The 16,966-nt window shown below is 47.8% G+C and overlaps 1 protein-coding gene across 3 annotated transcripts in view; it reads left to right on the top strand.

Moving 5' to 3' along the window:
- Positions 1–16,966, top strand: part of ABTB3 (ankyrin repeat and BTB domain containing 3) — a 307,966-nt gene that overhangs the window by 233,739 nt on the left and 57,261 nt on the right. For 2 of the 3 annotated variants that reach the window (XM_060112558.1, XM_060112557.1), the window contains exon 4: positions 3,226–3,378. In XM_060112558.1, coding sequence (XP_059968541.1) covers positions 3,226–3,378 — 153 coding nt within the window. Of the gene's footprint in view, positions 1–2,996; positions 3,088–3,215; positions 3,379–16,966 lie in introns of those variants that run through there. The other variant, XM_060112559.1, reaches the window with a different exon arrangement.

Here is a 16,966-nt window from a genome sequence, read left to right as displayed (position 1 = left end):
TTCACTAAGCCATGAGCTTCTTGGGCTTCCTCTAGGTTTTAGTTACTACAGACAACTTCAGAACAAAGTCCGTAGCCAGTGGAACATTGTTGTCTTAAAAAATATATCAGGAGAATACAGTCTTTTTTCCCTCAGCATTCTCCACCCTCTCCTTAACTCAAGACCCTAGCATTCTTTCCCATCTCCAACTCCTCCAAATGAAACATCACAAATAATACTATTTTTCTTTCCTTCTGAGTAGCCAAGATAAGAAGATTTTTAGATGAGTTGCTGGCAAAGAATTCATGAGCTTATAAACTATTGAGGTCAGAGTGACAAAAAGAAGGCAATGATGAAAGGGAAAAATAGGTACATAGAAAATTCCAGAAGAGGCCGGAATCCTGGGGTTCAAGGTTTCTTACTCTGGTGCTCACCAGCTGTCTTGGTAAAGGTGTTATTTTGAAGGCAGTAGAGCCTCTTTTTCTCCTCTTTGGTATTCATCAGAAGTTGGCTGTGTGCCCTGGGCCTCAGCATCTAACATGAAAGGCAACCGCTGAAGGGCAGTCTGTGCTAGAGACGCAGCGCCCCCAGGGACCGGGAGTTGTGGGCTATGCTTTGGGGGCCACTGAGCAAAGGAAAGGCAGACCAGGGCTTGGGGGTGCTGCCTCTGAAAATACAACCCAGAGGGGCATTCTCTGAGTACCCGGGGCTGGTTTTAGCAGTGATGGAGACATGGTGACAAAAATAAGTCCTGCTCACCTGAGACTGTAGAATCCAATTCAATTCCAAGTCAGCGTGTTTATTGAGTGCCTGATTCAGTTTAGGTGATGGAGAGACTGAGAGAATGAGGACGACAGCCTAAGCAGCAGGCTAATCTGGGCAGGAATTCCATGGGAGCCTGACCCACAGGTCCATGGGTCCAGAAACTTGATTTTATCTGTTTCACCCAGCAAGGAATTGATAAATCTTAGTCCATTTCATGAACACATTATTTATTAAGTGCTCACAGCCTGCCAGGCACTGCCCTGGGAGTAGGGATGGGGCTGGATCAGTGAACCCAGAAGTTCCAGGTCCCTGCCCCATGGAGCTTACATTCTAATGCGGAATCTGCAAGGCTGGTGAGTAAGGCCACTGGGGTGAGGGCTACCATGGGAGGAGTCCATGCTGGGAGGAGTCCTCAGGAGAAATGTTTAGGGAGAGGTGGGATTCGAACTGTGGTTTGAAGGTTAAGTGGGATGTGGCTTTTTAAAGGGCTGGAGGCCTTACAGACAGAGGATTGAGCTGCATGAGCAGGAACGAAAATGGCATGCCATCAAAGGTCCAAGACCAGATCGGCTTCGCCTGGTGCTGGGAAGGAAGCTGGACAAGAGAACATGGCTGGGAACCACATGGGGTTATAGCACATAGGCTATGTAGTCAGATGTCTTGGGTCTGACTCCCAGCTCTCGTACTTGCTAACCTTGTGATGCAGGGCATGGTACTTAGCCTCAATAAACTTCATTCTCCTGATCTAGAAAATGGGCATAATCATAACTAGCTTGTAGGTTGGTCCTAAGTATTTAGATGAGATCATGAATGGGATTAACTGAGATGAATGTAAAAGCTGTTTAATCTTAACATTGGATAAATAGGTTGCTTTCTAAGAAAACAGGCACCTGCCACCAAAACTGGGTGGGAAGCTTGTGACATCTACATACTGTGAGGGAGTTGCTGCCTTGGGTAAATAAACCCTTTATTTACCAACCTTTTCTCCGTCCCGTGGCAGCCATGCTGGACTGAATGGCAGCACCAGGGCTAGGGTGAGGCAAGAGAGCTTCTAGAACATATTTACTTGATCTGACCCTCTTAAATTTTGCACCCAGGCGCCCCATGTGCCTCACCCTGGTCATAACCATGTTGAATGGTAAGACACCTGTTTGATCTACACCATGCGTTTCTCAAAGTGTGGCCCTTGGTCTACCTAAATCAATATCAGATGGGCTGCTTATTAAAATTATATTTGTGGACCCTATGCAATCAGCATCACTGGAGATAAGGCCAGGGAATCTGCATCCCCCACCACACACACGCTCACACACACACACTCATACACTCTCAAAACCAGGTGATTCTCAGGCCCTATACCATACCTTAGAGCAGAAGTTCTTCGAGTTTGCCCCTCCAGCCCGGCAGCATCAGTATGGCCCCAGAACTCATTAGAAGGGCAAATTCTTGGCCACCTCCCCTGATCTACTGAATCAGACCCTCTGGGGGTGGAACCCAGCAATCTGCATTTTAGCAAGCCCTCCAGAGAATTCTGATGTGCGTTAAGGTCACCTGGGGGATGTTTTAAACACTACCAATGTCCAGCCCAATCCTAGATAAATTAAATCAGAATCCCTGGGATAGGACTCAGGTATCAGTATTTTCCAAAAGCTCCCCTGCCCTCAATCCTAATGTGAGGATGGAGTTTATAATAATCACCGGAAGAAATAAGAAGATGGCACAAATGTATTACACTTAGAAAGTTATAGTTCAGCCTTAAGCATTATCTCGGTGAATTCTGGCGGCGAGTTGCACCCCTGCTGTGATCCCTTTAGCGGGTGGGAGCAGGAGACTTCCCAAAGCTTCAGGGGTGGGGCCGAGACCCCAAAGCGCCGCCCCTTCCTCCCCCGCACTTTGCTGGCAGTTCTGGGCTGCCCCGTCAGGCTCTCCGGGAAGGCTCCTCGTTTCCAGACGCTAAAGCCTGCTGGCGGCTTGGTGCTTGGGCAGAGCTGAGGCCTGGGAGAGCTCCAGAAGGGTGACAGGGAGCAGCTAGGGGTGGGAAGAGAGAGTTGGAGGACGATTTACGATTGGCCTCACCATGGGGAGCCCCAAGTCCTAAAAACCCCAGGAGTTGATTGGATTTTCTCCTAAGCACCCGACTCTGTGCATGGTGCTTTAAGTGAGTCATCTTTATGTTCACATGATCGCTGAGGAAGATTACACTCACAGAAGAGTCACATCGTGGCCTTTGTCACATTATCCCCGTTTTGCAGATGAGGAAACTGAGGCCCAAAGACTCAGGAGAGCCTGACCCGAGGTCACCAGTGCGGTCCGGATGTCTCCAAAGGTCCTCCCACTTTGAATTGAGAGACAGGGTCTCCAGGGAAAACGGGGTGGGGATAGGGAAGGGGGGAGGGTTGGCGATGAGCGGTGGGGGTGGGTCTGAGCTGGCAGCTCCCGCTGCGGCCCCCCTAACGCGTCTCGGTCCCTCCCCTGCCGCAGGCCCTTCCTCGTGCTGCCGCCACTGATGGAGTGGATCCGGGTGGCCGTGGCGCACGCCGGCCACCGCCGCAGCTTCTCCATGGACAGCGACGACGTCCGCCAGGCCGCCCGGCTGCTGCTGCCCGGCGTGGACTGCGAGCCGCGCCAGCTCAGGTAGGGCGGCGGGCGGGAGATCGGGGGCGGCGGGGAGCAGGGAGGGCGCCCTTCCCCGCACACCCAGCCCGCGTCCGGGTGCAGGGAGAGCGGCCGCAGCCCGTGGGGCTCGGGGCTGGTTGCGCCCGGGGCGGTGTACGCCAGCAGCCTTGCCGTCGCTGAGATCGAGGCTTCGCTGGTTTAAAGGACAGACGCCGGCTTAACAATGACCAGGTCCCTCGAGTTGCAGGGATGGAGGTGGACAGGGAGCAAGGCTCTGTGGGAATGCTCCTGATTCTTCGATTGCAAGATATCTATTCATATTCTTTCTTTTCTATTCTCCTTCTTCCTCTCTCTCTCCCAGCCCTTCACTCCCTCTCTTCCTCCTTCCCTCTCCCCCTCCCTCCCTCTTCTTCCCTCTCTCCCTCTCTCCACTAGAAGTAAATTATTGTCTTCCTGTAGTTTTCTAGCAAAACCTTGCAGAGTAGAATTTCTGGCTGGGTCAGAGCCCGCCTATGCTCTTTCACTTGCACGGGGATGGAGCGACTCTCCCTCCATCTCTCACGCCTGCATTCAGGTCTCTCCTGCATCAGGGTGGGAATTATTCGAGGGCTGCTCAGGGACCCCATGCAGGGGGGCTCACATTTATCCAAAGTGAAAGAAAGGAAACAACTCGCTCAGTTGAGTCAAAACCTGGTTCTAAATGCAGAAAATACAGACACTCAGACGTAGGTGTGTGTGCACATGTGGTGTACTTTCTTGGCTCCCTGCACTGTTGTCCAGGTGGTCATTGTCACCATTTTCAAATCCCCATTGCCCACCAGATGAGACACTGTCCTTCCTCTAAAGTTCATCTGGCCTGTGATGTGGCCAAGCTGCAGAGATGTCCACCCTTCCAGGATATGATTGGAGGTCTTCAAGGAAAGAGAGGGTTTGCAGTATGAAGTATAGCCCATTGAAGACCCAGAGATGCCCCGCAGCCCAGGAACATGCAGGGGCCTGATGGAAGTCAGCAAGCATTTACTGAATGCTCACCATAAGCTGAGCACTGTTCTAAGTGCTTTACACAGATTAATGAATATCGAATATTCTCCAACCTGTATGAAGTGGGCATTATTATTATGCCCACTTTACAGATAAGGAAACTGAGGCATAGATAGGTTAAGTGACATGCCCAAGGTCACAGGACTTGTAAGTGGTGGAGCCAGGATATGAATTCAGGCAGCCCAGACCCCCAGGCCCCCATAGTTCTAACCACTGAGTTGTACTTTCCTCAGGTTTCTGTCTAGACAGAATCTGTCTGTGCCACCATCCCTTACATCTTGTCACCTAGAATAACAACAGGTCTCAGGGAGAGAGACAAGGGAGCAGCCATTTATTGAGCACCTACTATGTGCCTGTTATTAATTGCAACAAGAGATTTGCATTCATTACTTGTCTCCTTTGAGCCCTGAAGCAGCCTCCTGAGGTTAGTATAAGCTTCCCATTTTAACAGCTTGGGAAGCTGTTGCTGGGACAGCTTATAGGTGGAGATATCAGGGATGCGATCCTTGTAGCTCATATTCCAAAGCCCATCCTCTGCCCACCAGACTCTCCTGCCTCCTGTTTCATGGGCATGGCTACGCTACCTGCAGGCTCACTCCCACTGCCCCTGCTCACTGTCCCCAGCTCCGACCTGGGATGACCTTCAGACTCCGGCTCTCTTCCTTGCAGCAAACCTGAAACTGCTGGGTGGCAGGGAAAGTAAGATGCTTCCTTAACTCTTGTCGACAAAGCACTTCTTGTTTGTCATGCTCTCAGGAAACCCCATAGCCTAAAGGTTAGGAGCCTGGGCTCCAGAGTCCTGTTGCCTGGGTCCAAATCTCACCACCATGGCTAATTAGCTGTGCAAACTTGGGCAAGCTTGTTAACCTCTCTGGACCTTTTTCCCCACCCATAACATGAACATAATAATAGCAGCTCCCTCGGAGATTGGTGCAAGCACAAAGCAGGGTCATGAACATGAAGGACCCACAGAGACAATGCCTAAAAGGAAGTGAACATTACCCTAAACCTCTACTATCCCTGCAGTAATAATGCAAGCTCATACCTAGGTATTGCTTTATCTTTTCTTTGTAAATTTATTTATTTATTTATTTATTTATTTATGGCTGTGTTGGGTCTTCGTTGCTGTGCGGGCTTTCTCTAGTTGCGGCGAGCGGGGGCTACTCTTTGTTGTGGTGCGCAGGCTTCTCATTGTGGTGGCTTCTCCTGTTGCAGAGCACAGGTTCTAGGCAAGCGGGCTTCAGTAGTTGTGGCACGTGGGCTCAGTAGTTGTGGCGCACGGACTTAGTTGCTCTGTGGCATGTGGGATCTTCCCTGACCAGAGATCGAGCCCATGTCCCCTACACTGGCAGGGGGATTCTTAACCACTGCGCCACCAGGGAAGTCCCGGTATTGCTTTATCTTAACACTTTCTCATGTGAACCTCAAAACAAACACTCTTGCTATCTGGGAAGGTAGTGCTTCCCCATTTTACAGAGAAAGAAATCAAGGCCAACAAGATTAGGTAACTCTTCCAACATCACACAGATACTAAGTGACAGAGTTAGGAGCCGAATATCAAACCCAGACACCCAGAGATGTAACCAACTTTTCTGGTCCTCACCCTAGACCTAGAGTCAGCCCTCTTGGTGGATGCTGATAACCTTCTTCCAGATGCTTCTATTTCATATACTAATTCCATAGACTGAACAGGAGCTCCAAGGGCTGCTGTCATCTTTATGTTCTTTCCCCAACACAGAGCTTTTGCTACATGGTCTAGTGACCAGATATGTGCCATTTGACAGTCACACCAAGGATTTCCATTTCAATGTCTGTCCAGTTTGAGGCATCAGCCCTGCCATTCGGGATGTGATTGTGATCACCTGGCAGGCCAAGATGCACACAGAGCAGCGGAACAAAGGAATTCAGTTCCACTTGAGTCTCTAGGCTATTTTTAGTGATTTACCTCTCAATTCTTGACTCTTTTGTCTCCAGGATGATGCTTTGTATGTAGAAACTGTACGAATTGATTGTTCCAGCCAAATTTTCATCATTTGGAAATCATATTCCAGGAGAAAACTAAAATATAATGTTTCATTATAAATTTTCCTAAATCGTAAGTGTAAGACAAGTTCCATTAACTAGACCAAATTCAGTACATGATACAATGAGCCAGTTTTTTTTTTTTTTTTTTTTTTTTTAAAGAGTACCTATTTTTCAGTCTGGTCAACATACAGATACATCTATACATATATCTCCCAATCACATTTAGTGTGACGTGAAATAGGAATTACTGTCTCCAGTTTTCAGGGGATGGGATCAAAGAAGTTTTGTTCATTCAGATAGCCAACAAATAGGTATTGGACGCCTACCTTGCACTAACAGTCTTCATGGTGTGCCATCCCCAACAATTCTGCAAAGCAGACTTTATTATCCCATTTTACAGATAGAAGCACTGAGGCTAGTTGCGGTTATGGGACTTGTCCAAGGTCACACAGCTACTGTGAGGCAGATGAGGTGTAGGATGGAGGACTTGGCAAGTGGACTTGTCTTTCTACCCTCCCAGACATTCATCTTCAAAGTTGCCAGGCAGGCTTCTAGTTCTGACTCATTTGGAGCCGAACATACCTCTCTGAGTCATCAGCCTTGGAAAAGTGTGGGTAGTTTGGTGTTCTAACAGATGCGGGAACTTGGGACGTGGTGTTGGCAGCTGGAGTGTCAGTGACTGTTAGCACATGTAATTACCTACCAGCTGGCTGAGGCTTCCTGGTGGGGAGGCAACCTGGACACCAGCCGGGACAGAGCAAGCAGAGTCAAGGAATTCCAGGTCTGACGCTAGTGCTGCATTGGTTTTCACAGTGACCTTGGTCAGTCCTATGGGAGCTCTGCTTTTGTCTTTATTCTGCTACAGTAAAGCCTCACCATGGCTATTGGGTTTATACCAAAGGAACACCATTTAATGCAGCTGCAGATTGTAAGCTGACAGAGATGACCCATTTATTCTTCCTTAATTAAAGTATCAGATCATTGAAACCTGGGAATTTGGGCCCTTTCTTTTCTTTTTCATGCCCTTCGGGAAGTGGGGGAGGAGGGAGGTAAGAATAAAGGAAAGAACAAATAATACATCCTGGAGCAGTTTGTACATTTTCTTATTAATAATTGGCTTTGAAACATTTCAGAAATACAAAGAGTGAATACTGTTGTTTTCCCCATATTTTTAAGGGGCAGTTTTTCTGCTCCAGAGTGAGGCTGTGTTAAAATAACGATAGTAAGGGGTGTTCTCAAATCCTATCTTAGTTGATAAACGGCACCTACCAACAAGAGTTGGGGCTTGTCAGAACGATGAGCTCACTCCAGGAAATGGTTAATCTTTTTGCAAGTGTTTCTTAATTCAAACCAGATTTTGAGCAGTCCAGAATGGATGTTTGGGGTGATAGGATGCTAAGAGTATCAGGACGGAGACCTGGGTCATTATATTCTTTCCTTTGCTCTTCTGGTACCTTTTTTTTGAGCACCTAAGGCCAAACCCCACACTAGATGCTCTCATCTGGGTCTGTTGCTTTCTAACGGGTCACCTTTGGCAGGTCACCTTGCCCATCTCACAGGGCCAGGTTCATCCCCTGTAAAGACGGGGGTGACAACTGCTTCGTGGGGTGGGGAACCTCAGTAAGAGGTCACCTATGAATTTTAAAAATTGCACCACTGCTTGGTCTGCCCCTTTTAACCCTTCCCAGGTCTCCTTGGCACCTCTTGAGGCTAATAGGTTTTGTCATTTGTCTGGTTTGGGTCAAGGTAGGTTCTAAGACGAAGTTTATGCCACAGCAGCACCTGAAGTGAAATTTTGGTGCCTCTGAGACAGCCCTATAAGGACAGCTGGAAGTTTGGGTTCATTTGCCAAACATGGGCCGAAAATGTATTGGGTGCTGATGGCCCACCAGAACCTGGTGGGACCCAGGGACACCAAGTCAGGGAAAGCCCAGCTGCTGCCCACCACATAGGAAACAGGCCTGGTGCTGCTGGAGCCACTGGTCCTCGTTCCTGTAAGCACCCGTGGCCCTTTAAAAAGAGGATCACCCAGATGAGGGGAATTCCAGCCCTTGGTGTCAGAAGGAAAGATGCTCTCCACCCATTCTTTGCCCCATCTGTATGGAGCCAGGTCTTATTCGGGGCTCAGAGGAGACAGAGTCCCTGGGGCTTACGTGCTGCTGGGGAGACACCAGTAATAGACAGTAGCCAACGGATTAGCAAAATAATCTCACAGAGTCTGAGTACTACAAAGAAAGTGAAACGGAGTCTGGGGTAGAGAGGAGTTGAGGAGAAAAGAACAGGGCACCTTGGGACCTCGGAGAGGAAGGGACAATGTCACATGCCTGCTGTAAAGGAATACTTGGTATCCTGGCCAGGGGCTTATGGAGAAAACTGGGGACGTGGGGGGAGGTCTGGAGCCACACCCATGCCAGCCATTTCCCTTGGTCAAGTCCACATCGACTCCTGAATTCAGACCTGGGCCTCCCTGTTCTCCCCCTCAAAAGGCCACCTGCAGAGGCCGAGCACCTGGGCCCTGCACGTGGCTCTGTGGGGCCCTGGAAGCCTCCCCAGCCTCTCAGAGCCAGACCCACGCTCTCCTCTCCCCTGGAGAGCCCTTGTCCTTGCTGCTCCCCAGCCTCTCCGGCCTGAAGTGCAGCCTCGCGATGCCGCTCCCTCACCTCCAGAGAGCATTAAGCCTGTGCTGCCCGCCCCCCAGTGACCCCATTAGAACCTCTGCTGCCCCTGCACTGATGTCAGCGCATTAGCGCCTCCTGCAAGACAGGAAGCTGCCCTCTCCCTGACCCCAGGAGGGCTGCTCTTGGGCTCAGCTGTCCTCCCTAACAGTGTCAGGGACAGGCCACAGCACAGCTCCAGGAGCCGAGCTGGCGAGGCCGCCCTGCACTCAGCAGACACAGGCCAAGCACCCACTGTGCACCTGGCCTATGGTGAGTTAGACTGGAGGTGGGTGGGCAGAGAGGTCGAAGGAATTACAGAAAAATCTGGTAAACGCTCTAATAGAAGGCAGTAAAGATCTAGGTCTGGGAGAGCTCGAAATGCAAGAGGTACCGTTTGATCTGAATCCTGAAGAACAAACAGATTTATCAGGTAGAGAAGGCGAAGTGAGGAGAGGAATGGAGAAAGGGCATTAGAAAAAATAAGTCCACAAAGAGGGAACCATGTATGTAAAGGCCAAGGGGAGAATGTGTGTTGGAGGAAACAAGGAATTCAAACTGAGAACACAGGGTTCAACCAACACTGCTCTGAACACCTCCTGTGGGCCAGGCCCTGGACCAGGCATTGGCTACAGCGCAGAAAGCCGGGCTGAATTCTGCCCAGGGAGGGCCTTGTATGCCACGCCGAAGACTTTTGACTATATCCTGCAGGAGGTAGGAGGCATCACAGATAATTAAGTATGGGACTGACATCAGAGTTGTATTTTAGAAAGGGGAGCTGGTGGTGACAGGGAAGATGGGCTGAGGTGGGCAGGGGCCTCGAGTCAAGAAGTTCTTGCAGGGATCCAGGTGAGAGATGCTGACAGCCGGAGTGACACAGAAGCAGTGGGGATGGAGAGATGCTAGAGAAACAGAGAAGATAGAAGCAGCAGGACTTGGGGGCACATGTGTGGGTGGGGAGGGACTGAGCAGTGTTAGAGGTGGCCCTGGTGGGCGGCGGGGGAGAGGGGCCTGGGGAGTTAGTGTTTCATGGGTACCGAGTTCCAGTTTGGGAAGATGAAAAGTTCTGCAGATGGATGGTGGTGATGATTGCACAACAATGTGAATGTACTTAATGCCACAGAACTGTACACTTAAGATGTTAAAACGGTCAATTTTTATGTTATATATACTTTACCACAATTTAAAAGATTAGACCTGGTGTGTTATCAAGTGAAAAGGATCATAAAAAATAGCGTATGACATGTCACCCTGTGTGAAATGCATACATGAGTATTTGCTCTCCGTGCTCAGACTGTGTCTGAGAGGGTAGGTATGAAACCAATAACCAGAGTCATAGCCAAGGAGGGGAATTAGAAAACTGGATATATTGGTTTTCTATGGCTGCTGTAACAAAGTACCACAGACTGGGGGGCTTAAAACAGCAGTCATTTATTGTCTCACAGTTCTGAAGGCTAGAGTCCAAAATCAAGGTGTCGGCAGGGGCTTGCTCCCTCTGAAGTGTCTGGAGGCGGATCCTCCCTTTTCCTTCCAGCTTCTGGTAGCCCCCCGTGGTCCTTGGCTTGTGGCAGCATGACTCCGACCCCCGCCCCCTTCTTCACATGACTGTCTTCTCTCTGTTTCTCTGTCCAAATTTCCATCTTCCTGTGAAGGACACCAGTCATGCTGGATTAGGGGCCACCCTTATGACCTCATGTAGTTTGATTGCATCTGCAAAGACTCTGTTTCCAAATAAAGTTACATGCACTTCTCAGATGCAGGGTAGGGTGGTTAGGACTTCAACATATCTTTTTTTTTTTTTTTTTTTGGTGGTACGTGGGCCTTTCACTGTTGTGGCCTCTTCCGTTGTGGAGCACAGGCTCCAGACGCGCAGGCTCAGCGGCCATGGCTCACGGGCCCAGCCGCTCCGCAGCATGTGGGATCTTCCCAGACCGGGGCACGAACCAGTGTCCCCTGCATCAGCAGGCAGACTCTCAACCACTGCGCCACCAGGGAACCCCTCAACATATCTTTTGGGGAGTACATAATTCAACCCATTACACAGGAGTACAGAGATGGGAGGGAAACTTACTTGACTGTTGGATTTTGTAGCATGTACATGTGATACCTCACCAAACTTTCATGTTGAAAATTGACTCTGAGGGGAGTGTGTAGCTAGGGATGCTTTTAACAAATACAGGACAAGGACAATGTCAGAGAAGTAATAATGGGGTCAGTTTTGAAAACGCTGAGTGCCAGATGCCGCCCACTTGGTTGTCCATGGAAATGAGAGTCTGTGTCAGGCTCCTCCATCGGAGGAAGGTTGCCAGGGAATTACGTGCTCGTGTTATCATCTAATCAGAGAAGAAGCAGAGCAGAGTGGCTAGGAGTGCAGGCCCTGCAGCCTGACTGCCTGGGTTCCAATCTTGGCCCGACTGCTTACGCTCTGTGTGACCTTAGGCAAGTTACTCACCTCTCTGGGCCTCAGTTTCTGTATCTATACAATAGGAACAATAGTATGCCCACCTCATAAGGTTCTAGGAAGAATTAAGTAAAATAATATATATAAACCATTTAACACCATGTAGCATGAAAACCACGGAGCATACTTGTGTCATAGTAAATGCATGTTAAATATTAGTGACTATCCTTACTGCCCTGCTCTGGACCGAGAAGGTCAGCTCCTGTCGATTGCCAAAACAAAATCGCCTCCACTTCCTCTGAGAGAGAGGAGAAATATACATCCTGAAGAGGTGTGCCCGTCTACCGTCAGGAATACGGTTTGTAGCCCTCGCTGCAGTCACGTGTGTCTTGGCCCTTCTGCCACTGCTGATGGCTCAGTCCCCCCAGAGTGCAGGAAGACAACCGGGGCTGACTGGCTTGGGGGCCACTGTCCCTATTCCAGTGACTTCAGAGTTCCTCTGGAGACTCAAGTTTTATATTTTCTCTGACGTGTGAGATTTTTGAAAGCCATCATTGGCTGGAGTCCTGAACCTCGTCCAAAGCAGTTGATCATACATCACCAGCTGCATTTGCAATCTTGGATGAGGTCACTAGCAGGAAGAGATAAAAGAAGGGAAGAAAGACATGTAGACAACAAATATGGTCCCTCATCGGTGGGGTCTTGTCCCAAGTGAGCAGAGGTTAGGGGAGGGGGGCATAGAATATTTCAGAAGAAAGAGTCACAGCTTGGACTTTATCTCAGAGAGTAGCCTCCTTCTCTCTTTAGGGGTGGGCCAGAAATCAGTTTCCTTGATTGGGGTGCCTACCACAGGGCCTGGCACATAGCTGGGGCCCAGTAAATACTTGTCGAATGAATGAATGATGCAAAAGGCTGTTATCAAGTGTGTTGGTGATACTAGAAGTGACAGACTAAGACATCCTGGACTAATTCAGAGGCAAAAAGGCTTCAACATGGAAACAGTGGTAGGTAGGTGAGATTCAGGCATGGAACTCAGAAGAGAGGTCTTAACTAAAGAGGCTTTTGCGGGGTACGCTGGCAGACTAGTGGCCCCTGAAGTCATGGGTGGGGCCGAAGCCCAGGAAAAGGACCAACGAAGAGGCGTCATCATGAGACGAAGGAAGAGGACTCCCAGGTCCAAGAACAGCCTGAAGAAAGCAAGGTAGCAGACTTAGGAAACTAAGATGGGGAGGGGTCACCAGGATCCAAGGCTACCCACAGGCAGAGAAAATGCAGACCAAAAGGACCAAGTCACAGGGCTGGGCACTGCAGGAGCCACCAGCTCCCTTAACAGCAGTTTCGACAGCCCCGTGTGGGCAGAAACCAGATTGCGGCAGCAGACAGTTTGCCGACACTTGAAACTTGTTTGGCGTTTCCAAGTGTTAAAAGCAAAACAGAAACACAGTTGGTGCTTACAGCAACACAGAGAACTACATCTTAAATGGCATTTGGGGCTCACTTCCAAACTGGGGCTTCAGATTCAGGCTGGCAGCTTGAGAGTATATAGTTTGCCATATGGGATTTGGCTTCCTGGGAACAGGGATTTTGCGGGGGTGGGGGGGTTCCCCTCTTGAGTCTGTTAAATTTCTGTCAAAGATGCTTATTTACTTATCTGTGAGCAAATCTCCCAAACTCTAGGTTAAAATGTTAGTTACACAGGAGCATTATCTTCCCTTAGCAATTAGCCAGCCAACCAGTACTTACTGCAAAGCCATGTCCTTATACAAAGTCCTTCATGTAAGGTCATGACAATGGTGTTTTGGGTAACAATGAAAGAGTGGGTCCTATCCTTCAGAAAGTTTGCAGTCATCACAACGTTTGGAGCATATGTGCCATTTTTCCAAAGTGAACTAGCCTCTCATCAGCTCATTAAATCACCCTGTGAAAGGTTAAGAACCACCAGACTGGGTGATCACCAAAGTCCTTCCTAACTCTGAAGATTATTCAGTTTTGTGGTCTGATGTTCTGTGTACAAATGGTGGTGACACTTTTCCCTGTGCAGGAAACGGAGGCATGCAGAGGGTAAAGGAAATGAGTGGAGCTTCAGCTCACGTCTCTCCCATATCTCACAGGATAACAGAGGGAATGATTGCAAGTCGTGGGCCAGACACTGTCCTGGGGTGCTTTTTGCACTGCGTTCAGTTTCCCCCAACTGCATGTGAGACTTTATTTTCCTCTTCACACCTGGGGAAACCGGGGCTCTGGGAGGTTGGGAAACCTGCCCACCATCACATGTAGAAAGAGCCCCATCTTGGATTTGAACCAAGTCTGTCTGACTCCAAAGCCCAAGTTCTCTTCACTAAAAAAGTAACTCCAGTCAAAGAATTGGCATTGGGAAATGGGGAAGTAACTTTTGAGTGAGGCCCACTGGTTCACCTTGGAAGGATTAGCTTCCAGCCTTAGTTTCCCTTAGGAATTTGGATGCCCGTCTGTCTCTTGTGTCAACCTACACTGTCAGCCTCTTCCGAGGCCAAGGATCCCTGCGAAGAATTAACGTAGAAATAGTCCAAGAAATGTATGAAAAAGGCTCAACCTCACTAGTAATCCTAGAAGTGCAATTCAAAACCACACCCCAGTATGCATTTCATAACGGTTATGAAACACATATCTAAGTCTATACCCTACAGAACCTTTCCCATATGTACAAAGATGTTTATAGAAGCAGTGTTTGTAATAGCAAAATACAGAAAAAGAGAAAGGAACAAGCTTTCTACAGGAGAACGGATGAATAAATGCTGGTATGTTCATTCACGGGAATACAAAGTAACTATGAAAATAAATGAACTAGAGCTACATGTTGTTATATAACTAAATCCCAGAAACATAATATTGTGCAAAAAAGCAAGTTGAGGCAGGATTTGGGTACAGTGCTAACATTTACATAAAGCTTACCAATATGCAAAACAGTCTATATATTATTAGGAATTCATAAAAGTAGTAGAAAGTATAAAGCATGACAGTGATTATAAATGTCAAATTCAGGGGAGATGGTAATCTCAGGAAGGTAGAAGAGATGATGAAATCAAGAAGAGTGTACAGAGGCCTTTGTACTTGTAATATTTTATTTTTTCAGCTGGGTTGGGTGATGAACATGTAGGCATCATTGTACTACTCTATATTTTGTGTATGCCTAAAATAACCTATTAACAATAAAAGTTACTTAGCTGGTGTTTGCAACAGCACATTCAGAAGGTGAATTCTGGGATATTTATAAGCATTACTTCAAAAGTTATAAGTGGTTCAATAAATTTGGGAAACACTGGCTTAAATAAAATTAAACAGGCTTTTAAAAAAATTCTCAGTTTTTTTTTATGTTGTGTATTTTATTTTATTTATTTATTTATTTATTGGCTGCGTTGGGTCTTTGTTGCTGCGCAGGCTTTCTCTAATTGCGGCGAGTGGGGGCTACTCTTCGTTGCGGTGCACTGGCTTCTCATTGAAGTGGCTTCTCTTGTTGCGGAGCATGGGCTCTAGGTGTTCTGGCTTCAGTAGTTGCAGCACACAGGCTCAGTAGTTGAGGCATGCGGGCTCTAGAGCACGTGGGCTTCAGTAGTTGTGGCACAGGGGCTTAGTTGCTCCACCGCACGTGGGGTCTTCCCGGACCAGGGATCGAACCCGGATTCTTAACCACTGTGCCACCAGGGAAGTCCCTCTCAGTGCTTTTAACATCCTATCTTTCTTGTAAATCCCCAAAAGAAGGTTATCCTATTAAATTCTTTTACCGTAGATGAGGAGTCAGCAAACTAGAGCTGCCTGCCACCTATTTTTGTAAAAGAAGTTGTATGGGGAAATAGCCATGCCCCTTTGTTTACCATTGTTTATGGCTGCTTTCACCACTGTAGCACAGCTGAGTAGTTATGGCAGAGACCACATGGCCCACGAAGCCCAAAATGTTTACTTTGGCCCTTTACAGAAATAATGTGCAGATCTGTCATAGAGCAGTTTATGGAACTGGTGTTACTGGGAATTAATTTTGGGATTGTAACACTAGAACTTTGCCCTTACACCTCAAGAACTGGTATGTTTATTTGTGAAAATTGTTATAAAGAAGACTATCCATTCTTTCTAGAATTCCTTGGAAGATGGTGTTTCATCTTTGAATCTCCAGCACCTAGTGCAATAGCCCGCATATATTTAGTGCTTCCTGTGTGCTTCATTGAATTGATTTAAATTAAAGAACCATTTGTAGAATGGATTAATTAGGATATAGATTCATTAGCTGTAACAGACATGCGAAGTACCTGTGGCTTGGATAAGATAGGAGCTTAAAATTTTCCTCATCTAACAATCCAGGCATAGGCAGTCTGGGCTGTTATGGCAACGCCAGGTCAGGGGCCCAGGCACCTTCCCTCTTGTTGCTCTGTGGTCCCTTAGGTCCCTTGCTCTGTGATCCCTTGCTAAATGACCTTTCTCTGCATGGCCTGACATGGCTGGCCCGACCCACCAGAACTATATCTATCTAGTGGGAAGAGGGAATGTAAGATAGGGCATGCCCCAGAGATTGTACACCATCACTTCCCCTTACTCCCTATTGGCCAGCACTTAGTCAGGTGGCCATGTCTAGCTGCAAGGGAACCTGGGAAATGTAGTCTTTATCTGGGCAGCCACGTGCCCAGCTAAAAATTCAGGTCCTACAACACATAAAGGAGGTAAAGGATTCTGGAGGAGAACAATGAGTCTCTGCCAAAAAGGGATACATTAAGCGCTGCCAAAATCAAAGGTGACTCCTTTCTGTAGGGATAGGCCTTATTTTCACCTCTTTTAAAGTAAGCCGTGATGCCAGAGCAAGAGACATGTAACTCTGCTTCATTATTTTCTACTCAAAGTAACATGACAGCATGTTCAGCTATAACATGCTAGTTTTGTTCTCCTAGCCCTTGCATTTGAGATGTCTTTTTTCACGTATTTGAACAGACCCAGAATTTCTTTTTTGGTGAGGAAGTAAACAAAGTGGGTTTTGCCACTAACTGAGCATTTACTTCTAAGAAGGAGAAAGCTTCCAGGTCCCTTGCTGTATCTCACGAGGCAGAAGAGATTGGCTGGGAGGAGGATGTGGAATCACACTTTTGTTACATTATCCAAGGCGGGTTTAATGAGCTGGCTCTTTTCTGTACTTTAGTAGCAGCATTAAACAGCAAGCGGGCACGATTGTTGGACAAAGATTTCTCCTAGGAACTTTGCAAGCATTGCATGTTCCAGTTGCAACAATCATATAATTTTCTTACAAAGGTGCATGGAGATCTCAGTGTGACTTACTTCAGTACAAAGCGGTCCCAATTTGTTCATCTTTTGGCTACGCAGAAGAGAAGGAAAAACTCATTACTGGGGGAACTTGAAGGCTCTGAAAAGTAATTTGGCTTCCTTTGGAAAATGTGTTGAGGAGGGGGGCCGGGGCCTCTATCCAAGTGAAGCCTAGAGTCCTCTGATTTTCCATTTCACGATTCAT

This window comes from Mesoplodon densirostris, chromosome 11 (genome assembly GCF_025265405.1).
Source record: "Mesoplodon densirostris isolate mMesDen1 chromosome 11, mMesDen1 primary haplotype, whole genome shotgun sequence".
Lineage (NCBI taxonomy): Eukaryota > Metazoa > Chordata > Mammalia > Artiodactyla > Ziphiidae > Mesoplodon > Mesoplodon densirostris.
The sequence above is the reverse complement of the archived record's forward strand: the minus strand, read 5'-3'. Positions and strand labels throughout refer to the sequence as shown.